The sequence below is a fragment of the Stigmatopora nigra genome, chromosome 6 (assembly GCF_051989575.1).
Source record: "Stigmatopora nigra isolate UIUO_SnigA chromosome 6, RoL_Snig_1.1, whole genome shotgun sequence".
NCBI classification, from domain to species: domain Eukaryota; kingdom Metazoa; phylum Chordata; class Actinopteri; order Syngnathiformes; family Syngnathidae; genus Stigmatopora; species Stigmatopora nigra.
The window spans coordinates 14,988,251-15,015,852 of record NC_135513.1 but is presented as its reverse complement, the minus strand read 5'-3'; the positions used below and the strand labels follow the sequence as shown (position 1 = coordinate 15,015,852).

The window sequence follows — 27,602 nt, the reverse complement described above, 5'->3', positions numbered from 1 at the left end:
CATGGTCATTTTAAAGAAAAAAATACTTACTTTACATGGTCCTTTGGTAGCATACCCTAACAGGCAAAATGTCTTTTCCTTTTAACGGCATTTCTTAACCTAAAAAAAGATAGAAATGTCAAATGAATTGACTATCAAGTTGTACATGAATATCATTTAAAATATATTCATATCTTACCAGCATTTCCAAATTTCCAACCTTTTTTCCCGCATATTTAAGTTGATTTGAGACAGATACTTGCTGCCCTCTTGAGGCCAACCAAGGAAGTGAAACAATCTGCTGTTCAAAAAGTAAGCTAACGATATAAAACTGAGAAATATGTGGAAAAATACCTCAATTATGGAGTAAAAAGATGAAGTGGAAATAATAGATCATATTTTTAACGATTAAGAAAAGCTGCAATACTTGGACTGACCTTTAGGCAGAGTATTGTGTACTAGAATTAAATATAGCGAACCTAGCTAATGCTAACGCTCTACTTCGTGGTCTCAAACTTCAACTAATCAAATAATTTTAATATTTTGCAAATCCTAACCTAAAATATCACATCATTCACCTTTTGTGTGAACAAATTTAAAATTTTTAAATGATTAATCACCATAGAACAAGCTAGCAATGCTAGTCAACTGTTAGCTAAGCTAAAGTTAATCGTGTCGTTTTAATTATACGAATCCTCTTTACATTAAATATTGTATTTTTCCAGTTTAATTTTTAAAAAAGCTGACTGATGTCTAAAATGAATGAACTACTACTTGTTTTTCTTAAAAACAATATTTTATTTAAGCGTTATTAAGTGCTACACGAGCAAGAATGATGCTAACATTTCTCCAGTAAGCAGCTACGGAATATTTCATTTTTAAAATTTAAAATCTTACCATTTATTGTCGATACTTCTCACCAAAACTATTTGTCCAAATGAAATCTGCAAGGTTGTGCGCCATTTTGTGATTGGTTGTGTTCACCATCCAGTTCCTTCTCAATAAATACAAACAAGTCTTGTGGGGGGGCTAGCGAGCTAGCATGTTTGTTTTTTTTAAACGCCCTCTACCAGTTCCCGGGCGACCGCCGTCTCCTCCGGGATGGCGGGCGGGGGGGACGGTGGCGAGGCGGAGGATGAGGGCGGCGTGGACGGTGGCGAGGGGAACATGAGGGGGAGGAAGGCCACGTGTTTGACGGGACATTGGGGCGCGGGATCGGGACAAACGGCGTCCTCCTCCGATTTGGGGGCGGACGGAAGGAGGTTTTCTTTGTCGAGTGTCGTTTTCTGGGAGGAGAGAGAACGTGGTCAACGTTCTGTAATGTCAATTAATGGGGAGGAGTCTGGATAAGGAATCTCCAAAGGGTGTTGTACTTTAAGATGGTTGCCCTACCCAAGATGGCCGCCAGCTAAGTGAATCTCGGTCTATTATTGTTTGTCATTTTATTTGCCATTTTTTGGGGGGATAAGCCTTACTATACTACGTAGTTTTTAAAGAAAAAAGGCTTACTATACTATGTCATTTTTTACAGAAAAAAGCCTTACTATACTATGTAGTTTTTAAAATAAAAATGCCTTACTATACTGTCATTTTTTAAAGAAATAAAGCCTTACTATAACTATGTCTCTTTTTGAATAAAATAGCCTCACTATATTATGTCATTTTTTAAAGAAATTAAAAAATGCCTTACTATACTATGTCCTTTCTTAAAGAAATAAAGCCTTACTATACTATGTCGTTTTCAAAAAAAAAAAAAAAAGCTTACTATACTATGTCGTTTTTTAAATAAAAAATGCCTTACTATACTATGTCATTTTTTAAGGAAAATAAGCCTTACTAGACTATGTCGTTTTTTTAAAGAAATAAAGCCTTACTATACTATGTCAAAAAAATCCGCTCAAATTTTTTTGGGAAGTTTGGTAGTGTCATTTAGGTATCCGTTAATAATGAATTAAAGTACTTTTACTTTATTTCGCCACTGGGGGAAGCCACAGTTTACTATGAAAATTGACTTACCTCAATGACAGAGATGCTCGGATTAGCATCTTCCTGCTGTTCAGCAGTGCTGAAATGTGTCTCGGATGTTACTGTCACCTTGACGTCGTCCTCCCGCCTCACCCAAGGATGAGCTTGGACGTCCTCCGCCGAGTAGCGAGCCACCGAGTCGATCCGCAGCATTTTGCCGATCAAATCCTGGCGAGAATTAGCGTTAGTATGGTGCATAGAAACAAAATGGCAGTTATGAAAAGTGATCCAACTTTGGCTGCGTGGCTGATGTTGTCCCAGTATGGACTGGGATAGTCCAGTTGACCCAGTAGAATTTTCTCAAAAAGCTCCTCTTGTCGGTTGTTCTCGCTGAAAAAAAACAGAAAGGAGTTTAAAAAGAGACCTTACAATTATTATCAACGGTCATATTTGCGACATTTTGACAATGTGTCAAACTTATTGTGAACCTAAAAATGTGCTTCTGATTGATACAGTATTTCAGAAAAAAAAACATGAATGAATTTTCTCAAGATTTTCCCTTCAAAGTAACACATTGTTGTACCCCCTATTAAAAGCATGAATATGGAGGTTAAAATTATGAACCGGGAGGCGGCTTATATGCGAGAAAATGTAAAATTCAATGATTTTAAGGTAAGGGACGGCTTATACGTGAGAAATTGTAAAATTCAACAATATTAAGGCAAGGACCGCTTATATGGGAGAAATTGTAAAATTCAACTATTTTAAGTCAAGAGGCTTATATGCGAGTAAATACAGTACTTATTTATTATGTAGCCTACCGGTCAATTTATTTATTATTTAGTGATTATTTTTCTGTTTTTTTGTTCTTTTGTTATTTGTGTAATTTAATTATTTATGTTGTTAACTTATATATTGACTACTGATTTTTTCATTAATCCTATATTGACTATTAGTCATTATTTATTCCTCTGTTGTTTGTTGTTGTCACTTGTAAAGCTTTAAATCTCATTATACTTGTATAATGACAATAAACACATTGAATATTGTGGAAACGTTATCTTGAGCTCATCATAACGTATCCGAATTCCCAATAAATGGCCGCCCCAAATTGTAATCCTCACCTACGAAAGGGAGGAAAACCACACAGGAGGATGTAGGCGATGACTCCAGCCGCCCAGACGTCCACTTTCACCCCATAACTATAGAAAAAAAAGGTAAATTAACAAAAAAACTTCACATATTCACATAAAAAATCCTTTCTTACCCGGTTTCAGCGATGATTTCGGGCGCCACGTAAGTGGGCGTTCCACACACGGTGTACAAAGCCCCGTCCGCCACCGTGGTGGCCAAACCGAAGTCGCCCAGTTTGAGTGACTCTGTGCCGTCGGGTTTCCGGAACACCTGAAGAGGTACGCCAAAAAGGTTGAGGGCGGGGCCGTGGGCGGGGCGGAAACGGTGATAGGACGGACCAGCAGGTTTTCCGGCTTGATGTCTCTGTGGACCACGTCCATGGCGTGCAGGTAGCGCAGGGCGGCGGCTAGTTGGCCCAACATGACGCTGGCGCTCCTTTCCGTGTACTTGGTGGAAGATGTGATGGCGTCGAATAAGTCGCCCCCCTGTGGCGGAAAGACACGTGACAGGGTTGACAGATGGGCGGGGTCAGCACAAGATAGGATACATATAAAAAAGTGCATCCGTTAACAGTACATATGAAACATAAAGAGAAAAAAAGGACTCAAGTATTAACATACTCATCACTCATCATTAAGGTAAAAAGTAACCATAACCAACCTTAACCAGTTCCATAACGAGACACAACTGGGTGGGCGTGTCCACTTCTTCCACAAGCAGGATGATGTTGGGGTGCTTCACCCGCCTCAGGACTGACACCTCGTTTTCGATCAGGTGTTCCTGACAAAAACAAATTTAATATTTTATTTTATTTTTGAAAAATAATTTTACATATACTACATTAATCAATCTACCTTGCCACGACACTTGGTTTTGTCGATGATCTTCAGTGCAAATTCTCTTCCTGTGGGCCTGTTGAGAAATGCCACAAAATTATTCGCACCAAAAAAAGTTAATTTTTTTTGTATAAATACGGCGCGAGTGGGTATGGGAAACGTTAAAAATTTTTAAAAAAGAAAACAGACCCAAGATAATGTGTGGTGATGATTCACTTATTTTTTTTCCCATTTATCTTTTATGTAAATACAGTTTTTGGTCAATTAAATATTTTTATGGAAATGGAAGAAAATGAAATTCGGTTTGTAATCAGGCTCAATTTAAAATGGATTTATTTAAATTTTGTGATTTTGGACAGCACTGTTTCTAGTCAGTGTGAAAATGAGAGTACAGTAATCCCTCGAATATTGCAATTAATCTTAAAAAAATACTAAGTAGGGTTGCCCCAATTATAACTTTTCCCCCTCAGGGCTGATTCCTTGTAGCAAGAGTGTATTTTCATTTTAAAGAACTTACAAAAAAAAGTTTTAAAAAATTATTAGCGGAAAAAATCGTAACGTAGTGAATCCGCGCTAATCGAGGGATTACCGCAAACGCCTGCCCTTACCTCTCGACACATTCTCTGACCACAGCAAAGTTCCCATCGCCAATCACTCTACCGATGGTGTACTTCTCCAAGATGGCGGGTGAGATCTGGTTGCTGTGGTTACCATTAACTGTCAAAGAAAATAAATTAAAAAACAGCTCTAAAAATAGGACAAACGGGGTGGAATTTAGATAGAGGGTGACGTACCTTCCGGGTTGTTTGTCTCCGCCTTGTGGTTGTCGAGAGAAGTTACGGCATTTGAATTGGAATCGGGATCTGACCAAGGTGTCTAAAGGGGAAAAAAAAGATGAAATGTCATTTATTTATCGTCACGATAACGGCTTGACGCCAAATGGGCTGTTTCATGTCGTCAAATCCGACACATGGCGGATAATTCTGGGAGAGTTTGCCAAGTGGCTTGCTCATTTCAGACCGTGTCGTCTGCAACCGGCAAATAATCCAACCAGAAATCAGATTAAGGTTCCCACATGCCAGAAAGTACTTTAAGCAAATACAATCTTTATTTATTTATTTGAAACTAGGTCAAATGAATGGCTACTTTTAAGATACTCATACTGACATCATTGAATTTTGATCAATTTATGGATATTCAGAAAATCTACATTACATCAAAAATTACAATTTGTTGGGATTAATGAAAATTAAAAAGGTAATTATTTCAAAACTATTTCCAGCATTAACTGTAAATATGTAAAGTAGGTTTAAATAAAATGTATTTTAATTTATTGAATTTTTTGTAGTTATTTTCATGATATATTATATTTTAAGTCAATTCCATGTTTTGGTATGGTCTTAATTATCAAAAAGACAAAAAAAATTGACAATAAAATATGTCATTAATTTGTTATTTTATTCAATTGTGTGTAAAATTGCAAATAAAGAATAATAGGGTATAACAAATAGTAATGATATTCATAATTGATTATTATAAATAAATACATTGTAATTAAAGCTCATTCTAAATTTTACAATTTTTTGTGCCATACAAATTCCCCAAAACGTAAAAAAAGGATAATGGCTGCCAGTTTAAGTATTAATAAAATGCTTTTTAATTTATTTATTAGTTATTTAAAAAAAATAGCCAATAAATTCTCTTACCTTTCTTTGAGGGCTGACGGGGGAAGGCGAGGAGGATTTTGTTGATTTTGTCGTGGAGACATGTCCATTTACTGTTTGACAAAAACAACAAAAAACATATTTAATCGCGCATTCACATTTAGAAATGGCTGAAATTGACCATTTACACGCTCTGAACTCACCTGGACTTTTGGTAGACGTCTGATTGGCCGAAACGCGGGTGGTACGCCACACTGATAAAAAAAAAACGTGTGGTTTTAGAGACAAGAACTGCAGTGTTGTTATTTGTTGTACTACCTGTGACGGGTGACTTGCTGCGATTCTTGGCGGTTCTATTCGGGGTGATTGGGCGGCTCTGTAAAGACGATTTGACTCCTTTGGATTCTGTTCGAACAAAAAAGAGTTTTTGTGAAGGAATCTTTTGAGGGTAGAGAAATCCTTACCGCTATGATCCAGGGCAAAGTCATCATGGGCGTAGCGGAATTTTTCCGGGCCGCACGCAATGAATACGTCATCGTTGCCAAAGAAGTCCTGGAGACATGTGATCTGGGAAAAAAAAGGGTAGAAAAGTTTTGAGTCATTAAAAAAAAAAAATGAAATGTAGCCCCAAAAATGGCTGCTTTGGACCAAATAGACGATTTTCTGTTGAAGTCTAGGCATCGGATTTTTGACTTTTTTGGTGGATCTCTTTTTTTTGTTCCGTCAAACTTGGTGTTGATTGGAAAAACTGGGATTAGGGGTATTTATTTTGGAAACGTATTGTTTTCATGGAAGTTATCCCCAAAATGGCTGCTTCAAACCAAAATCGACATTAGGAAACTAAAAAAATCATTTTTTTTGGGTGAAACTGGTGTTTAGTTTTCTAACATTCCAGACTTCATTTTGATGGAATTCATCCCCAAAATGGCTTCTTCAATCAAAAATCAACATTAGACAACCACAATGATGCCCAGCAACTAAAAACTATATTTTTTGGTGAAACTGGTGTTCAGTTTTCTAACATTTTAGGCTTCTTTTTCATAGAATATATCCCCAAAATGGCTATTCCAATCTAAAAATCAACATTAGACAACCACAGTGACACCCAGCAACTAAAAACCAATAAATTTTTTGGTGAATCTGGTGGTAGCAAGTTTCAAAGAGGGGCGGAGCTTCTGCCAATGTAGGCCGCTAAAAGTCACAAGCATGTCAAATTCTCATCTACTCCCCGCCGATTAAACCGAGCGCCCACCCAAACAGGGAAATTGAGGGCAGCACGACCAATCGATGTTGCGCGGGTGGGCAGCGGAAAGAAAACGCGGCCCGACGTCTCGGGTCATTAACGTCGCCCCGGGGCGTCACGGCCCGCCCGGGCTGGATGGACGCGACAGTTAGAGGTTGGCGGCGGATGGAAAGGAGGCCGTGATTAACCATTGCCGGCCGGGAAGGTGACCTGCCGCGTTTCCGGGCTTGTCCGGCCGACCTAGCGTCAATTCATCCGGCGCGCGGGGGGTGCTTGGATGACAACAACGAGGACACGAGTGGATGTTCCGCTTGGGTGGACTGACGCCAACCGGGGATTGAAAAGAGCGTTTGAGAGGCTCTTGACATCACACAATAGAGGACAATAGACGCCGTCCCCGTGGTTGGCTCCACCCCCAAAAAAAGGATCGGCCATTGTTGTTTTTCAGCACGCAAAAGTGTCAGACTAAATGTTCGGAAAATGTGGCGGTACAGAGTAGATCTGATTAGGTGATGGGAAATCGAGCTGGGTGAAAAAAACGGGATTTCAAAATGGATATTTTTAAGTTTTATCATATTCTCTCGCATATAAGCCTCATCTGTGTATAAGCCAAGGGTGACAGACTCGGGTTAGTTCGCGGGCCGCATTGATTTCAACTCGGTTTAGAGTGGGCTGGACTATTTTAGATATAATATTTAGATTTATTTTATTATTTTATAAATGGATTAAAATGTCTGAATGTTCAGTTTTTTATAGATCTAAAACAATGTTTTTTGAGCTTTTTTTTCTTAGTAAGGTAAAATCTGCCAAATTTTTCTTTAATTATGTTCCATATTAAAGTGGACAACATAAAATATTTTTATATATTTTTAGATTTTACAAAATGATTTTGAAACTAAAAAACAGGAAAAAAATTGATTAAAAAAATAACAATTATTGATTTAAAAGGGGTAAAAAAATCAGGAAATGTAATATACATCTATATTCTTCATTTTAATTTGATCCTAAAACAGAAAGTCGGCACTCACAATTTACATTCTCGGACCGCAAAAAATGATGCGGCGGGCCAGATTTGGCCCCCGGGCCGCCACTTTGACACCCGTGTCCTAAACTCTACCCTTAAAATGGTTGAATTTGACAATTTATCCAATACAAGACTCACCATTTCCACCTCCATTGCATTTTTTTGTACCAACATATTAATATAATCCACCACGGACTAAACTAGCATGCAAAAAAATCTGCTATCGGGAGCAAGACAAATTTCTCGGCGGTTGACAGGAAAGCTGTCCGCTTTAATCCCACACTTGGCCCTGAAAACGATCAGATGGCGGCCTGGCTTTAATCCGCCGGAGGATAGCGGCCGAAAAAAAGCAAGTCGCTTCCCAAAAATACAATTCAAAAATATGCGTGACTATACGAACTATCGGATCGGGACACAAGTACTCTTTGTGTACTTTGTTGTGTTTGTTGTAAGCAGGAGTTTAGCGTGAATAAGCAATTATCTACGAGGGAGGGCAAGGCTATCAAAGAGCAGATGTTCCAAATGATCTCATCTTAAACTCATTTCCTGAGTTTGTGGAGTTGTTTAACTTCTGACTTTGAGATACTGAGAATTTACAGAGTTGGATTCCGTCTCCACCCTATGAGGTGGTTTTGGCTAATTTAGGACCCCGGGAGGATTTTGGTTTATGCCGACACGCTCCCAGTCAAAATGGATTGGACATCTTAGATATAATATTTAGATTTTAGATAAATTGATTAAAAGAACTGGATTAAAAGCCCTGAATATTCCGTTTTTTTATATCAAAAACAATGTTTACTTGAGCTTTTTTAAATATATTTTTAGATTTTACAAAATATTTTTTGAACTAAAAACACAGAAAAAAGGATTAAAAAATGACAATAATTGATTTAAAAGGGGAAAATCCGGAAATTTAATATAAATTTATTTATACTCTTCATTTAAATTTTATCCTAAAACAGAAAGTCAGCACTAATGATTTACTTTTTTGGGCCACAAAAAATATGCAGCGGGCCAGATTTGGCCCCCGGGCCGCCACTTTGACACCATTGTTAGATCTCTGTGATTTTTTTTAATCATTTGTGTAGTTTATCTAATTCCTGTTAATCAAACATTGACGAGAACGACTTTATAATGTTAAATAGCAATACAAAAAGTGTGCCACCACTGAAAAAAGTTTGGGTCACTTCTGGGCCCTGACCCTCACATTTGACATCCCTGCCAAAAATTCTGTTTATTTTTTACGCTCCCTTTACCACAGTCAATGGCAGCCTATGAGTTAATGTTAAATCTGAATAGCAGAATTTAACATGGGGGCGGGATAGGGCGGGTATTGTGTGGGTGGCACCTGACAGCTGAGCTTCCCGCGTGGTGGGTTAATTACCCGCTGGTGGCATGGGGCGAGGGGGCACGTGTGTGTGTGTGTGTGTGTGACACTCCGCTTCTGTTTGGGTGAGTTCGATGGGTCGCTTGGCTGGAAACTCTGTTTTTTTTGGAGGGGTGGCGGGGGGCGGAGCAGATGGCAGCCCCCACCCGGGGGTGGGGGGTGTCGTGGCTCAGATGGCGGGTTGTGTTTTTGGGTGAGCGCTTTCCAGGAAAATAAAAGTGAACTTTGGACCCTGTTTTGATCTGAGAGGTGACAGAATTTTGTTTACTGAATTATGGGATGTTATGTTAGGGAAAGATTAAATTAAAATGAAGAACATAGATTATTACATTTCCTGATTTTCCCCCTTTTAAATCAATAATTGTCATTTTTTAATCAATTTTTTTCTGTGTTTTTAGTTCAAAAATAATTTTGTAAAGTCTAAAAATATATGAAAAAGCTAAAATAAACATTGTTTTAGATCTGTAAAAAACTGAATATTCAGGGCTTTTAATCCAGTTTCTATCGATTCATTAAAAAATTAATTAAAATTATAAAATTATAAATAAATAATTTAATAACACTACTACTCATAATAATAAAAATCACAATCACAAAATTCATAATAATCATGAATTAATCTTCAAATTAAATTAGGATTTTTAAAATGGAAAAATACCCAGAATGAGTTGCAGATTTCTGCTAGAACTATATCCCAAAACATGCTAATCCCTAGCAAAATAACAGTCTCCATTTTACACCACCTTTAGCAACCTTTAACAATGCCACAAGCTAACTATAGCAGACACTCACCTGCTTGCCTTGCAATGTGTACAACTTCTTGACAGGGCCCGAGTCCAACTTGACGGCTTCCGTGATATCGGTGAGCACCTGCTCGAAGGAATGCGCCGTCTTCCGGTTGAGCAAGACTCGCACGGCCTTGCGTGGCTTGACGCCGCTACGGACCACCGTCACCAATTTGGGCTTGATGAAGTCCTTGGGTTCGCGTTGGCGATCTCCCCTGGGCGAGAGCAGCGAGGATAGGGAACGCGACGTCCCCGTCTTGCTCCCCACGGCCCAGTTGGGGTTGACGTTCTTGGTGTAGTCCACTCGGCGGAAGGGCTCGTTGGAGGCGCATACGTAGCTTTCGCCTGGGGGGGAAAAATGGAGGGTTTTGGTTGTAGAATGAAGATGGAGAACAGTGTGAACATGATTGGAGATTTTATTTTGTTAGGAAGACTTTTTGGCAGTGGGTTGGAGTATTCTTAAAAAGACATTTTGGGGTTTAGAGGGGAAACCTGAGTATGTGGGATAGATGTGTGGACCGCAATGCAAGGTCAAGGTCTTGTAGTTAACTCAACCGCCACAAGGTTGGCTTCAAATATGTATTTGCGTATTCTCCGTCTACTGGTTTTCTCTAAGTACATTAAAAAGACATTAGGTTCATTGGAAGCTGATGCAGCACAAATTACCGTTTTTTTTTCATATATAAGGCGCACCGTCAATGAATAACATTTTTTTAAAGCAGACTGGGTTATAAGGCGCCCTGTTTATTTTTGAGAAAATGTAAGACTCTTAAATGCCCCTTATAGTCATGAAAATTAGAGAGTAAGAAGTAAATTACAGTCATACCTTGACACAAAAGTGTCCCAATTTACGAGAAATTTGAGATATGAGAAAATTGAGAATTTTGCCTTAAGATACGAGCCAATTTTTGAGATAAGAGCATCCAAGATGGTTCCCGTGAATAAAGTTTATTTTATGTTACGAGCGCGTGTCATATTTTAGTATTAAAGATCATAACCACTAGGTATACATTTATTATTTTTTGAGTAGTTGGTCAATCACAACCAATAAATAAAATCCATTGTAATCTCCTGTTTTGGTGTTTTTTTAGAGAGTGGGAGCAGATAAATTTGAATTTGATTATCTTTTAACGGGAAAAATTGATTAGCTATGAGTAAATTGACATACGAGCTTGGTCCTGGAACGCATTAAGCTCGTATCTCAAGGTATAACTCCAATAAGAAATATTTTCCCCAATGTAAAGCAGTGTATGTACAAGTAAAATGTAATATTTTGGGCAGCCAAAGGGTTAAAACATTATTTTTTGGTATGGGTCTTATGCTAGCTCTAGCACGCTACTGGATCTGATCCGCCATGGCCGATCAATGGGAAGCTGATTAGGTGATGTGCGTGGGGACAGCAATTGTAATCCGTTGAAGCCCACATGCAAAAGCGCGACTATGAAATCCAGACTGTCATATTTTGCTGCCGCGTGTCAAGAAAAGAGTTGGCGGGCGAAACGAGGCCATTGTGAGTGACGAGGTCTCCCTCGATACTTGGCTTGGTTAGCCGTGCTAATTATGCAGCTAGGCCACGGGAAGGAGACGGGGGACTGCCCCGCGGCTAGCTAGCATTTAACCCATGAGTCGGATAGTCCTGGAAGATGGTGGCATTCTATGACAGGTTTATTCTCCCTGGGGGCGGGGTCTCAGGTGGCGACGCCCACTGTGAAGTGCTGTCCTAATATGGACGACAGATGCGGTCAAAAGCAGATGGGAAATACAAAAAAAATGTTTGCCATGCCAAAATAACATCAATCATTTGCTACCTTTTTTTGCTAGCATAGCATTTAACTCATTGGCTGACATTGGGATTGCTAGATGACCAAATAAATTTGACCTAGGGAGGTCGGCAGCGAGCCAGTAGGCCGAGACAACCCTCCCAGGCAAAATGGATAGACAAAATTAAATGTAGAAAGGATTTAGGGACCGTAAACAAGAGTTTTTTTGTGGAAATGTGAAGAATCTGATCTAGAAATGTCCAAAAATAAACCGCAGATAACAGAAGACTAACAGTAAGTGACCTAAAACCAAGAGGAAGAGGCTCAGAAATAAACTATTATCAACTGAAAGTAACCTGGAAATGAACCAAAAAAAACAGGAAGGCTATAAGAGATAAGCTAGCTATGCTATGCTATTTTTGAGACTTTAAAAAAATATCTTAGTGATACTTTCTGAGGTTGGAGTAAATCCAAGTAGATATTTTCAGATTAATTTAGGTGATTATTGACATATTTTGGGGAAACATGATAGCATAGATGCTAGTAAGCTAATACAGTAGTTTTAGTTAGTTTTTGACTTATTTTAATTTTATTTTTTTACTGTTTTTTGACCCAAAGGCGAGCAAATCGCTCCAAAAAATCTGCCGACAAGCCTCGATAACGGCAAACTGCTGATGCGTCAATTCTAGAGACATTAATCGAGACAAGTCGGCCTATCTTTTGGAAATCTTTAACGCTTGTTTTTTATTACAGTCCAGAGGTTTCGCTACTTTTTATCCCGACCATAAAATCCATTTCAGCCTGTAAAGTCGACAAAAACTTTGTAATTGAGAAAGCGCTGAACTGCTGGAGGACGAAATGCACTGGGGAAATAACATTTTAGTGTCAAGCTAATTAAGTTTTAAACGGAATTGCGGGCAATTAGATGCCACCACGGTACCCTTGCCCTGCTTGTGTTGGGATTCTTTTCAATATAATCTAATTCTTGTTTAAAAATTAGACTATCCGAACTAACTTGGGTGCAAAACTATATATTTTTAAAGTTTTTTTAATACACTACAGTAAGTTCAAATGAGGCTGATTTCCAAAATAAGACAATCAACAGTTCAACTTTTTGTTCGACTTTTGCTTCTTCATTTGTAATTTAGGCAATTTTATAAAGACTTGGCCATGGCCTCGCCGTCTAGTGGCTAACTTGGGTAACTACACGTTGCTAAGATAACAGAAATTCAGTTTTGGTTGTCAATTATTAAAATATGATTAACTGTTCAGCTCAAACATATATTCTTAATATTTATGTGCAATTGAGGTCAATTTTATGTTTTTATGACCTTAAACAATATAAATATCTTTAAAAATAGCAGAAAGAAATTAGTGAATTTGCAATAATCGAGAGATTACTGTATAGTGATAGTTTACAAAACAACAATAGGTTATAGCAAAGACATAAACAGAATAGACATTTTTCTCCACAGGAGTTGTGTCATAACAATTTTATCTTAATCGCTTATTAATAATATTAATGTGACATCATCGTTATCGGGGTCGTTCTAACCCAAATTTAATGGCAAAGTACATTATGCCGAGTGCTTAATGCAAAATTACTCAACACCAAATTGTTAATGTAAAATAATGGGACACCTAAATTGATGCTGCAGTGCCATTGACGGTCATACACGTCCATTCAAAGTGGGAGGGGATCATTTTAGGTCAAATATTAACGTCAAAACGAGTTCACAGCTTGAGAAAAATACATGAACTTATGTAAACTTTGTGTCACCTCGGCCTGAACTTGAACCGCAAGCATCCCTGTGTCATTCTTCATTGTCACGACATTTAAATATACTTCAATTATGTCTCGCGTAATTTTATCGGGAAACTCACCCTCCACCAGGTCATCCAGGCTGCTGATCTTCCTTCCCCCATCCAGGGCGTACAAAGTCCGAACCCCCTGGGGCAGGTTGACGTTGTCCGACAAGGACCGCGTGAGCTCCATGAGCAGCGCGTCCATGGATCGGAAGCGGTCTGCGGACACCGCATAAACGAGCCCCTTAAAGTACTTATCTCCATTCCGGTAGAAACGTACTTTCCTGGCCTTCTTCTCCGAAGTCAGCGACTGCAAAGTTCGAGTCCGGTAGAAGCTGCAGTGCGCGCTGTGCGCCGGGCTGGCCGTCGCGCCGGCGCCTCGGTAGGAGCCACCTCCTCCGGCGTGGGAGCCCGGAGCTCTCGGTGTCCGGGTCGACTTGCTTTCACGTTCTTCAAAGTGTTCAAACTCGATACTCCTGCTCAGGGACATGTCGTTATCTTCGGTGGCGTTGTTTTTAAGTCCACCTGACTTTTGCGGGGGTTTGGTTTTATGGCGCAAACTGAGATATGGGGCGGCTAGCTAGGGGGTAAGCTAGCAAGAAAACAAACGAGGTGGTTCGGGCATGGTGGTTGGAAGCAAAGTTGGGCGAAGTCAAGCAGAAGTCCACCCGTTAGCTCCGGCGGGCGTCAAAAAAGTCCAATCAATGAATGCATGGAGCACCCGTGAGGGAGGAAGGGAAGTCCACCCTTTCGGCGTCGCTGGGTCCTAATGTCCGACAGGTACAACAACAATAATTAGCATCACTTGCTACAATTCTTCACTTTTATTAAACTAAATAATTAGCATCACTTGCTACAAGTATTTACTTTAATTAAACTAATAATTAGCATCACTTGCTGAAATTATTTACTTTTATTAAACTAAATAATTAGCATCACTTGCTGAAATTATTTACTTTTATTAAACAAAAAAGTTATATCATTTGCTACATTATTTTACTTTTTGTTTAGTCTATCCTGGCAAGGGTTGCGGGGGGTGCTAGAGCCAACACCAGCTGACTTTGGGCTAAGGAAGAGACCGACCTGGAATCGAACCCGGGAGCCCATAACTGTGAGCCGGCCATGCCAACCCCTTTTCTACCGGCCCGCCTACAACTTTTTGTAGTACTTTTTTTATCCACACAAAAGTATTTATATATATCCTAATGCATCACTTACTTATCATCTCAAACTCTTTAGCATGTTGTGTATTTTGGATGAAAAATAAACTTGAACCTTGAAGAAAATATACCATAAATAAATAGACTATGTGTAAAATGTACCTGAAAAAACAGCCATTTCTCTGAAGCAGGCAGCCAGCGTGTCACGTTCTTCCGAGGCCGCCGCCTCCGGGATTCTTCCCATGCGAAGCCAGCTGCGTCGGATGTGCGGCGTGAAGTCCCGGCCGGGGAGGAAGTGAGCAGAAAGCAAATTGGAGCACTTTTCCTGCCGCCGACCAACAGGATTTCCTCTACAGCAGGCGTGCCCAAACTACGATTTTTTTTCATTGACCTGTAGAAAATGATAAAAATATCATGACCCGGGGCCTGGAGAAGAAAATTAAACTCATGTTAGATGATGTCAGGCTTTTCAGATTAAACATGTGATGCTAGTCCCTTAAAATGAGATTTAAGGGTCAGTTTTGGATTATTTGCTATTCATTTTGTTAGGATTGAAAATGTAAATAACATTTATGTTCATTGAAATTAGCTTGGGTTTGAAAATAAATACCACAACAACTAATGTTGTTTTTTTCTTCTATGCGCCGTTTATCTGAGCAGAAAGGAACGAAACCAAATCCGCTAGCGCCCTCTATCGTTAGTTTTGTAACACTGCCAGAATGATGTTCAACACTACACGCGCATGTCAAATACATACTGGAGTATTAAAAATGCTTAAGCAGAATGAACATTTTTCTTAAGGGAAACAAAATAAAAAGTCAACAGTCTTTCACTTTATAAATTAACTGACTTCAATTTTAAAAGTCAACAAATTGGGTTTTAAACTATTTAAAAAATGTACCACCTCCCTTGCAAAATCAACACGAACCATGGCGCATTACTGATGACGTCAGATCATCAACACGACGGATCGCCGTCAATCACCAGCTGGCAAGCAGGTTGTCTACGTGACGTCAAAATCGCTCTACATTCCTATTGGCTGAGCTTCCCTGCATCCTGACTTCAACATGTCGTGCTTTTAACTCCTGGCCAGCTGGTGGTGCTGTTGGAAAGGCTTTTCGCCGCTGTACTCTCACATCTCCCTAATAAGAAAGTTCTTTTTGCTTTAAGTTCTTGAGTGCCATTGACGACGGTGGACGTTCGCCCAGTTTAGACTGCGAGGGGCAGGAAATTAAGGCTTTTTAAAATTTAAGTTTACTACTTTCCCAGTGGCGAAAAAAAGGAAATATAATGGGGCAAATGATTTAAGGCGATCGACACAGGCTCATCCTGTTTGCATCTGTTGCCTAGCAACAGCCCCAGACGGCTGCTATTGACAGCGAGGGTCACATGACCCCTTAAAACCAAGAAAAATAAAAGAAAAATATATGTTTATATGGGAAATGTTGTTTTTTATGTTGAAATAACAACAATATTTATTGTGATAAATTAGGCATTTTATTTCAGTACTTTACAGTATTTTATTTTGAAATTTTACATTTATTTAACCTAATTTAGTCTATCAGGGACTTTGAAAAATGTAACTTTAAATATTTTTATTTTTCATTAAATAAAAATTAGGTTGTTTTCTTTCAACCCCACTATACTGTATATTATGTTATATTATTTTAAAACGTTATAGATCATGACCTGCTATTTTATTTTGAAATATTTCTTTTAAATTCATTTCCTCGTCGAGGCAACTATTATAGTTGGATTAAAGTTGTACTTGATCAAAAGGATTCATTTAAAGCCAAAGAATAAGCACTACTTTAATTCTGAATCATCTTTTCGGTCCAAAAATGCGAATAACAAAGCATTAAAGATGATGAAAATTTCCCCGTGATTAGCAGACGCCGCCTCGTTCGCATCCAAATTCAACGTTTCAGGCCAAATCTCGTCGCGCCGGATGCCATCTGTTGCTCATTTTTTTCCTTTTTTTTTTTTTGCCTTCCCGTCTCGCGTGTTGTCGAGCTTTCGGCGTTGGAGGAATTTCTCCATTTGACGCTTTCCAAATGAGGCTTTGGTCATAAAAGCCGCCATGGCGAGCCAATGCATTTTAAATGAGACAAAGTCTTGTCAAAACCAAGTGGATTCAAGTGTTGAATCAAAATTTTTGACACCAGTTGTTCCAAGATGCTCAACAAAATACTTCTTGACTAAGTATTAAAATAAATAAATATATTTTATAGTGAAATATAAGGGGAAATATGACCTACCGTATTTTCCATATATAAGGCGCACCACATTTAAAGGCGCACCGTCAATGGATGACACATTTGAATTTTTTTCCATATGTAAAGTAGGATTATGGGTCACCTTGTCTATTTTGGAGAAAATTTAAGACTTAAGTGCGCCTCATAGTCGTGAAAATATGGTATATATTTTTTTGGTAAAAAAATTACAGTTTATTGTTTGTTTTATCTACTTCTTGTTTTAATTTGACAAATTAATCAATTAAAATGCATCTAAATCTAAATTAATTAATTAATTCTGTCGGATTGTGCAGTCCGTTTAGCCTTACGAGGTTTATGGGGGTGCTGGAGCCTATCCCGGACAATTTTGGCCAGTAGCCACCGTAGACATTTTTTTTTAAACAAGATAATGATTGAATTAAAAAGAAAACAAAACGTAAATAGCACTTGAGTGCGACTTATAGTCCAGAAAATACAGTATAACTAAAGTATGTTTAATTACTTAAATTCCTTTTTTTTTAAAATAAATTATACTAAATTGGATCTGAAATAATAATTTCAATGTTATACTTTTAGGAGTAGCACTCAAAATCTAGAGTGATTCGGTGCGTAAGTGGTTGGCGCATCGGCCTGACGGTGGAGGATTTGGGTTCAAATCCAGGTTGGTCTACCTGCATGGGTTTTCACCGGATACACCGGTTTTCACCCACATTCCTTAGACAAGCATGCTAGGCTAAAATGAACACCCTAATTTACCCCTACTTACATGTGATTGGTTGTTTGTCTCCTGGTGCCTTGTGATTGGCCGACCACCAATCTGGCTCTGATGTCAGCTGGGGTAGGCTCCAGCACCCTCTGCGAACCTAGTGAGGATAAAATAGTTCAGAAAATGGGTTGAGATGAGACTCAAAATCTTGTGTACACAAGAAGAACAACAAAAAACTGAGAAATTGCCGGAAAATAACAGACTGACATCGTTAATGGTGGAGGACTTGGACCCGAACGTCTTTATGACTTGAATTATTCAAATCACGGCGGAGCGAGTGCGCCTTTCTCGGAAGGGCCGTGGTGGAATTTGTTCCCCGGATTATGGTGGAGGCGAGTGCCACGAGACTAATTTCGGCCATTTCACCAGTCAAGCGGAATCGGGACGCTCGGCTTGTCAACGTTTAACGCACTTGATCAAAGACAGACCAGTTGCCCAGCGACACCGTGGCGTCGGGGTCGATCCGGACGGAGGAGGCGAAGATCAATTTTTGGGACAGAAAAATTGGATTACTTGCCACCCATGGATGAAGTAGACCAAGGGTGTCAGACTCGGGTTGGTTGGCGGGCTGCTTTAACGTCAACTTGATTTCATGTGGGCCATTTTAGATAAGAATATATAGATTTTTTTAAAATAAATGGATTAAAGGAACTGGATTAAAAGCCCTGAATATTCCGTTTTTTTATAGATCTTAAACAATATTTATTTTAGCTTTTTTTAAAATATATTTTTAGATTTTCCAAAATGATTTTTGAACTAAAAAACAGAAAAAAATGGATAAAAAAATTACATTTTTTGATTTAAAAGGGAGAAAATCAGGAAATTTAATATACATCTATATCTATCATTTGAATATGATCCTAAAACAGAAAGTCGGCACTCAAGATGTACTTTCCGGGCCGCACAAAATGATGCGGCGGCCAGATTTGGCCCCCGGGCCGCCACTTGGACACCTGTGACTTGCCATATAAAGGGTTAACTGTCTTAATCTTTTTGTTTTAGGATCAATTTAAAAAGATAGATATAGATTTATATTTAATTTTCTGATTTTCCACCTTTTAAATCAATAATTGTCATTTTTTAACCATTTTTTTCTGTTTTTAATTCAAAAATCATTTTGTAAAATCTAAAAATAAATTTAAAAAAAGCTAAAATAAACATTGTTTTAAATCTATAAAAAACGGAATATTCAGGGCTTTTAATCCAGTTTTTTTAATCCATTTATAAAAAAAAAAAATCTAAATATTCTATCTAAAATGGTCCGGCCCATTGACATTAACACGGCCCGCGAACCAATCTGAGTCTGAAACCCTTGTTTTAATTGGTCGTCCGGCTAGCTAAAAATCACGAGTGAGCGCTGGCTGGCCCCGCAGGCCCGCCGGATGAAAGCCATTCGTCAGTGACGACGGGCGGACGCTTCGTCCGCGGCGTCCGCTGTGACCGAGCAGCCGAGTGTGAAGGGGACGTCTCGGCGCGGGCGGCAAATGCTGATTTAATGCCTTTAATTTACGCTGTCTGCGGGCTTGGTCCAAAGGTTAGCCCGGCCGGGCGGGCGGCAGCGCGGCGCTTTTTTTTTGCTCGACTCGCCGATGAATTTGCCGACAGGTTTGGAAACGATACAAGTTAGCGCTTATTGCTTAGCGTAGCATTTCGTTTGTTTCTACCTAAGCCAAGTGGCAATGGTGGCTATTCACAATAATATACAGATAAATAATAATAATAAAAAACTGATTGCAATTGTACCTGGCAACCCAATGGAATTCACAATAATATACAGATAGAATATAATAATAATAATAATAAACAGAATAGAGTCATACCTGGTAACCCAGTATTCACAATAATATAGATATAATAATAATAAACAGAATACATTCGTACCTGGCAACACGGTGGTTGAGTGGTCATGGTGTCGCCCTCAACGGCTTTGGGTCCCGGGTTCAAGTCCTGGTTAGGCCAGTTGTTTGGAGTTTGTATCTTGCCAGTGTGGGTTTTCTCTGGGTACTCTGGTTTCCTCCCATTTCTTTGTCCTGTGCGATTAACTGGCCTCTGAGCCGGAGACAGTTGGGATCAGCTCCAGCACCCCCGGTGACCCTAATGAGGAAAAGACGGTTCAGAAAATGAGATAAGATGAGACAGTATATACAAAAAATTTTAACATATAAATGGCCCAACATACAGAAACAAGATCCAAGTTATGAAATTTACCAAAAACATAAATGGTATTTTATTTTGAAATTCTCCCATTAACATTGTGAGCTGCTTTACTTTCACTTGCAACCGACCACAACAACTTTAATATTTATTTTTTAATTTTTCACATAATTCATACCAAAGTATCATTTTTAAAGAAAATATTGCAATTTTTTGTTAAAAGAATGACAGAATTTACATATTCCGTACTGCTTTACTTACAAAAAATAACTGTCATGATATTAAAAAGTTCACTTGATCATATGCTAAGTCGCTATTTTTTTGAACCAATTTTTTGGTATTTTTTTAAAAGAATTCCCGAATTTACATTTTTAAAGAATTTATTGGTATTTTTTTAAAGAATGACAAAATTGACATATTTCGTACCACTCTACTTACAAAAAATGTTATGAAATCTCATCATTAGCTATCGCTAAAGTCGCTAATATTTTGCGCCAAAACTCAACACAACGTGAAATTGCAATATTCGCTAAACCGTGACATCACAGCATGATTGGAAACAAATTAATAGAACCTAATAATACATATTTTTCCAAGGCATATTTAGCTCCTGATTGGACTCCGGCCCAGTTAATGTACGTCTAAATACTCCTAAATATAGTTTTGCTAATTAGTAATAAATAGAGAGGTAATTAACGTAGCCACGTTGGCCGTGTAATTGTCGCCACGGAGGAAATGCGGCAGGTCCAAAGCGACTGAATAATGGAATGTTAATGAATGGCACCTGGGTTAATGAGACATTTGCGGCGCCATATTTGATCACGCCGTTGAAAAAAATAATAAAAAAGAAACGTGGGTGAGGGTCTTCAGGGGGGGCTCGGTGCTCTCCCGCTAGATTAGCCGTTATCGCTAAGTTCCTTCTTCAAAACTTTTGTAATTAGCAAGTTTGGCTTGACTGGACTTTTTGCATGGCAACGCGCTCGTAACATAATGTAAATACATTTAAGTGGACTTGTGATGCAGAAATTTGATACCTTTCTATTGGCTTTATAGGCCACGCCTCCTCTCCGACTTTCAGATGTAATCTATCAAGGGTTGTTTGCTTTTGTTTTCCCTTCAAAATATTCTGAAAATGATACACACAAATGTCATCACAAAAGGATAACGCACATCATTTGCCAACTAAAAGTAGTTTACACTCCAATATTCGCAGTAACTAAAGTACATGTGTCAAAGTGGCGGCCCGGGGGGCTAAATCTGGTCCGCCGGATCATTTTTTTGTGGCCTGAGAAAGTCAATCATGAGTGTCGACTTACTGTTTTAGAATTCAATTAAAATGAGGAGTATAGATGTATATTACATTTCCTTGATTTTCCCCCTTTTAAATCAATAATTGTCATTTTTTAATCCATTTTTTTATGTTTTTAGTTCAAAAATCATTTTGTAAAATCTAAAAAAATATATAAAAAAATCTAAAATAAACAATGTTTTAGATCCATAAGAAACTGAATATTCAGGCTTTTTAATCCAGTACTTTTAATCCATTTATAAAAAAATATATCAAAATTTTATATCTAAAAATGGTCCGGCCCACATGAAATCAAGTTGACGTTAAAGCGCCCCACAAACCAACCCGAGTCTGACACCCTTGGTCTATATTTTCATCATTTCCCACGGACCCCAAAAAAGTTTCCATCTGGCCCAGAATTGGCCCGCGCACCCTATTATGCACACCACTATCGTCAAATTTGACCAAATTCGATACATTTGGGCAATTCTGTGAAAAACCAAATAAACCTCATGTGAAACAATTTTTTAAAATACGTTTCTGCGAGAATACCGTTTGGATTTATGATGGTATTTGACGGCCATAGTTGTCCAATTTTTGTAATTTCTGTGATATTATCAAGTGACAGACAGCTAAAAGAACGTACATTTCATTCGCGTCAATCTAACAAGACTGCAAAGTGTTCCCGACCCGCAAAAAGTTTTTCCGAGACCCTTCTTTGACGAAGAAAAAAAAAAGATGAGGAAGATAGAAAGCGGTGATCAGAGCCAGACAAATTGACACCTTCTTTGCCGAAGCGTCGCTCGTCCTCGCAATTTCGCACACTTTTCCCTGGCCGTTGCCGGCGGCGACGACGACGACGACGCCAGGAAGGCGGCCAAACCTCGCCGCTTTCCAGATGGACGCTCGGCATCTGAATAATGAGTCACCCAATGAAAAACGGGGGAAAAGTTGGGTGGGAATGGCGGTGTGGCGTAGCGCTCACAAAATAAAAAATGTTACGTTTTGACTCTTTTTTTTTTGCTGAGTTTACGCTTTAGCATAAAAATAATTGTTAGCATTAATAATAATAACCTCAAATAATTACTTGCCACAAGGGTGTCAGACTGGGGTCAGTTGGTTCGTGGGCCGCTTTAATGTCAACTCGATTTTATGTGGACCAGACCATTTTAGATATAATATTTTCATTAAAAAATGTATAAATGGATTAAAGGAACTGGATTAAAAGCCCTGAATATTCCGTTTTTTTTATAGATCTAAAACAATGTTTATTTTAGCCTTTTTAAAATATATTTTTAGATTTTACAAAATGTTTTTTGAACAAAAAACGAGTAAAAAAGATATAATATTTAGATTTGTTTAATATAATTGGATGAAAAAACTGGAATAAAAGACCTGAATATTCAGTTTTTTTATAGCTCTAACACAATGTTTATTTAATCTTTTTAAAAACAATTTTTAGGGGATTTTACAACATTATTTTTTAAATAAAACACAGAAAAAAATGATTAAAAAATGACAATTATTGATTTAAAAGGGGGAAAATCAGGATATTTAATATACATCATATTTAGATTTATTTTTAATAAAAGGATTTAAAGAACTGGATTAAAATCCCTGAATATTTAGTTTTTTATAGATATAAAATAATGTTTATTTTAGCTTTCTTTAAATATATTTTTAGATATTTGAACTAAAAACACAGAAAAAAATGATTACAAAATGAATTGATTTAAAATTGGGAAAATTACTTACCAGGGCCGCACAGATTGATGTGGCGGGCCACATTTGGCCCCCGAGCCGCCACTTTGACACCAGTGACTTCCCATATAAAGGGTTAACAGTCTTAACCAAGGGTCAATTCTCCCTGTAATGAGCACACAAAACAAACAATTAAGCACACATCTCCAATTAAAATGTATCTAAATCACCATCAACAACTGCCAATCAATAAAAAAATATAATGAAAATGATATTTAGATGAATATTTCTAGTAAAGACAAAATCTAGGCCTATTTTCTTCTTCCCAGCTCCTCACAGTTGCTCTCTGCAAACGTGGCGATGGGGAATAAAAACGGCTGGAATCGATCGCAAGCTTGTTTTCAACGCTCGCCAAACACACACAAAAAAACACACAAAAAACACACAAAACTACACACAAGTTATGGCGTTAAGTGTGCTAACGCTACTACAACACGACATTGCTAGCTGACTGACTGGCTGGCCTAGATTTTCTAAAATCCACTCTGGAAGTGTTCTGGTCCTCAGTTAGCGCCGCCCGCCAGCTAGCGAGCGAGCTAGCTCGGCCATCTGGCTGTGGCGCGTCTCAAATCCCAATCTGCCTTCATTTCGCTCTTAAGGGGAGGGGCCATTTTTGTCTGAAATCGAAGGGGTCCTAACCAAGACCCGAGGGCTGTTGAAAATAATGAAATTAACCTGAAAACTGGCCACAAAAGTATCTTAAATTCAGCCTATAATGTACTTTTCAACTGTACTACTACATGGTACAAGTCACATTAACAGAACTTTGCCATTAGCTAATACTGAAATCCATTTTTGGGGGTTTTTACTCATTTTTTAAATCATTTTGGGTTCAGGATATTATTGTATGTATGGGTACTTGGGTTATTTCCTGTTTTATGTGCATTTCTTATTCATTTCTTGGTCATTTTACTCTATAATCCATAGAAAATGTGATTTATGCGTGTATGTTAAGATTCTCTCGCTATGTTTGTCCAAACCGTGCAACGTAGAGAGTTGACATTTTTTAGGGTGGTCAAAAATGGCTGTCCAATCATAATAAAACAGCAATTTCCTCATCTTTACCAATTGTGTTAACTCAATCTCAATTTTGGTGGCATTTCGGGCATTTAAACCCATGTTGTTAATGACAGCAATGGATGCTCAATCCAATATTTATTTTTTTGGATGCATTGTTTTTGCTTAGGCGTTTTAAGTCGTCGGTTTTAAAGTTTAAAAGCCGATTGCCTGCCAGGTGTCGCTGTTAAAAATTACATGCGTCTAATACGGAGGGAAATCAAGCTTTCATGGAACAAATACAAAGACAATTTAGACTTTAAGGGCATTCTAAAGGAAACCAAAACATGGAAACCCTTCAAAAGACAACCCAAATAAAATAACAATATCAATCTTACAACATTTAGTACATTCTAATAAACATTCTGCTAATAAAACCCTTTAAACTCATCTTTTTACCAACATTTTCTGACTAAACTCAACTCCTAATGCCAGTATCTTGGAGCAAGATGGCATTTTAGAGAGTTATTTGTTACTTTTGGAACTTTTTTTCCAGACAATTCAGCTAACTTTTAAACAAAGTGAGTTTAAAAGACGCGTCAATCAAACATTTCAAGTAAATAGTGAGAAAAAGTGACATTTTGGAGGACCAAATCTTTGCTTGCTCTCTTCATCCTTACGCACACACTTATATACACACATATATACGCACATACACACACACACACATGGACACATGGTGTGTTATGCAACGGGTGATGCCTAATTACCACTGACATCGCAGAGGCTGTTCACTGCGAAATTAATCACGACACAGGCGTCACATCACCGTTTTTTTCTCCCTTGGGTGCGCAAGAGCCGCCAAAACCAAAGTGCACAAATTACCCATTTGTCGCCTGGCTATTGGACACAAGGTGGCGCAAACGAGGGGGGGAAAAAAACCCTCGAAAAAAACAAGCAAAACGTTGGCGGATAATGAGACGTTTGTTTGTGATGCGTTTGGAGCTCCAGGGGGAAAACGGGAAAGGGAAATAATGAAGTATTTCAAGCGTAACGAGGCTGTGTAGAGAGAGAGAGAGAGAGAGAGTCTTGTGGGTCTGGTTGGGCTATTTATACGCCGGCCGACGTGCTACTGGAAAGCGCTTGTTCGCCGTCCGTGGGTAACGTTAGCGGACGATTACGAATTGATGAGGCGAGACCGGCGCGACAAAATGCAGCCGAGCGAGCGTGGCGTTATTTTAGTTGACGAATGAACTATATTTGCCTTTTGGGGTGGGGGGGGGGATTTTTATTTAGATAGGTTTGCTATTGTTATTTTATTAGGTGGAAGGAATGGGATTGGTTGACATGGATTGGACGGATTGGGTTGTCAATGGGATTTAAAAAATTAGTTTGTAGTTGAAGTGAATTGGATATGTATTGTTGTCAATGGAAGGGAGGGAGTCCATTTTGGGTCAATTTCTAGTTATTTTAGACCATGGGTGGTAAAGTGGTGGCCCGGGGGCCAAATGTGGCCCGCTGGATCGTTTTGTGTGGCCCGGGAAAGTAAATTATGAGTGCCGACTTTGTTTTAGGAGGAAATTAAAATAAAGAGTAAGGATGTATATTAAATTTCCTGATTTTCCCCCTTTTAAATCAATAATTGTCATTTTTTAATCCATTTTTCTGTGTTTTTAGATCAAAAATCATTTTGTAAAATCTAAAAATATTAAAAAAGCTCAAATAAACATTGTTTTAGCTCTTCAAAAAACAGAATATTCAGATCTTTTAATCAATTTATAAAAATAAAAACAATCTAAAAATTACATTTTAGTTAAAAAATAATTTTCTAAAATCGAAAAACTTTTTACATCACATAATCAAAACGTCTATCAAAAAGGGAATTAGTTGCCTAAAAAGAGTGCTTAGCTGCCCTGCGTTCAGTCAGTTGTTAATGTCGAGTACTGGTTTATGGCTAGCAACATTAGCTAAGCTAGCAAAGCCAGCACAGCTACTAAAGCCAGCAAAGCTAGCAAAGTCCAAAATTGGCGCATTGACACCGATTCTAGTCACCTTAAGTTGCCCCGTTAGCAGGAAGTCACGGTCCAGCTAAACGCTCAATGAAATGCGCCTAGTGTCGTCGTCCGTACTCCACGCTAGCACGCCACCTGCGGTTCGTAGCGTGTTTACCTCTCCAGAGCAATGCATACATATTCAGTGGGAACGTTAGCTTCATTGTGTGGATGGTCGCCAGACTGCGGATCACACCATTAACGTGCTGGGGAATTATTATTATTAAATGATACATAACTGTCCCTCGTCCGGCGGCACGGTGGTAGAGTGGTTAGCGAGTCGGTATTACGGTTCTGGGGCCGAGGGTTTGAGCCCTCACTCCGCCCATTCAGAGCCTATAAACAGTTTATAGGCTCTGAACGGGCCCGGGGGCCACATTGACTTTAAAAATTTGGTCAGCACAAGATACGATACATATAAAAAAGTGCATCCGTTAATAGTACATATGAAACATAAAGAGGAAAAAAGGACTATAGTATTAAAATACTCATCACGCATCATTAAAGTAAAAAGTATAAACTACAAAGTAAAGTAAAAAGGAATGTATTAAGAAATATTAAAATGTCATTTAAATCAGATAGAGGGGCTTTAAAACACACACAAAAACTAAGAGTTGACAGAGCTACTGCCACTGGCTTCCACATGGCGGCGCCATCTTGGTGTAAAAAACCATTTGGACAACATCGGCGGGCCGGGTTAAAAACTTTTGCGGCCCATATGAGGCCCGCGGGCCTTAGTTTGCTCGCACTGCTATAAACCGCTTATAAATGAACATTTCAATGCCTTTTTTAAGTGCAATAGCGCGCCCCCTTGTGGATACTGTTGTCCCAGGAGTTTCCAAGGATGCGACCGCTGTCATTCTCTCTCTCTCCCTCCCTCTCTCTCTCTCTATTTCTCTCTCTCTCTCGCTCACCCACCCCCGCGCTCCTACTCGTCTAGTCTCTTTCTCTTCTTCCACTCGAGCCTCGCTCGCTAAGCAGACCGCCGATCTGTCACGGGCGGAGGATTTATTCCGATTTCCGATTATGCCGAGCGGGAGCGGAAAAAAGGCCGACCGGGAGCAACTATGCAGCAGCAGCAGCAGTCGCCACCACCGCCGCTCTTTGGCGACTCCCGTCCATAACTACTATCAACCTTTTTCCCGTCTTTGTTTTTCGTCTGGATGCAAAACACCTGACAAGCACCCGCCGAATGTCGTCTTCAAGGTAGGTTAGCAAACCATTAATATTAATTATGATCATTATTATTATTATTATCGTCCTTTAATAACTTTTGACATTGACGTCATTCCATTAAATCCGCACGCTGCGAGTTGGAATCTATTATGATTGGATTTAAGGCGCACCTGTTTGACATCTCGCACGATCTAAATAAATGCATTTATAACGATAAATACGATATGGGATCCTAATATAGACGGTTTTGCGTCTTTTTTTCTTTCATTAAACATAGTTGGATAAGAATCCGAAGGGGGTGTGGACTCGTTATTCGGCGGTTACAGTTTGAATCAAAACCTTAACGATGCTAAATTCTATTTTTAATCGCAATTAAGTGTTTTTAATGAGCATAAAAAGTGCGCAAGTCGCCTTTTCCGAACCAAAACAAAGC

At 38.7% G+C, this 27,602-nt stretch overlaps 2 protein-coding genes and 1 long non-coding RNA gene across 3 annotated transcripts in view; 1 reads left to right on the top strand and 2 right to left on the bottom strand.

Annotated features, from left to right (window-relative positions):
- Positions 1–54: 54 nt before the first annotated feature.
- dclk2a (doublecortin-like kinase 2a) lies at positions 55–19,760 on the bottom strand. Its single transcript, XM_077719934.1, has 19 exons — positions 19,625–19,760; positions 17,744–17,840; positions 14,906–15,134; positions 13,662–14,349; positions 10,025–10,362; positions 6,043–6,145; positions 5,897–5,983; positions 5,782–5,832; positions 5,621–5,691; positions 4,709–4,790; positions 4,523–4,631; positions 3,933–3,990; positions 3,739–3,858; positions 3,417–3,563; positions 3,212–3,348; positions 3,069–3,146; positions 2,238–2,334; positions 1,996–2,172; positions 55–1,265 (listed from the first exon to the last, which is right to left on the bottom strand). The coding sequence occupies exons 4-19, from the start codon at positions 14,071–14,073 to the stop codon at positions 1,035–1,037; spliced, it is 2,298 nt and encodes a 765-aa protein (XP_077576060.1). The 5' UTR covers positions 14,074–14,349; positions 14,906–15,134; positions 17,744–17,840; positions 19,625–19,760; the 3' UTR covers positions 55–1,034.
- A 3,180-nt stretch (positions 19,761–22,940) lies between these two features.
- Positions 22,941–27,602, bottom strand: part of LOC144198746 (uncharacterized) — a 30,401-nt gene continuing 25,739 nt past the window's right edge. Inside the window, exon 5 of the long non-coding RNA XR_013326777.1 lies at positions 22,941–23,052. This is a non-coding gene — a long non-coding RNA (uncharacterized LOC144198746). The remainder of the gene's footprint in view (positions 23,053–27,602) is intronic.
- Positions 26,925–27,602, top strand: part of nr3c2 (nuclear receptor subfamily 3, group C, member 2) — a 40,513-nt gene continuing 39,835 nt past the window's right edge. Inside the window, exon 1 of the mRNA XM_077719932.1 lies at positions 26,925–27,199. The gene's annotated coding sequence lies outside the window, so the exon portion shown is untranslated. The remainder of the gene's footprint in view (positions 27,200–27,602) is intronic.

What these genes read in the sequence shown, in the direction of transcription:
- dclk2a (XM_077719934.1), bottom strand. Translation starts at nt 14,073, where the DNA reads ATGTCCCTGAGCAGGAGTATCGAGTTTGAACACTTTGAAGAACGTGAA. An exon ending in AAACCAAGTGTCGTGGCAAG is followed by an intron (nt 3,859 to 3,932) that starts GTAGATTGATTA and finishes TGTTTTTGTCAG; the next exon opens with GAACACCTGATCGAAAACGA. An exon ending in GGTTTTCCTCCCTTTCGTAG is followed by an intron (nt 2,335 to 3,068) that starts GTGAGGATTACA and finishes GTTTTTTTTCAG; the next exon opens with CGAGAACAACCGACAAGAGG.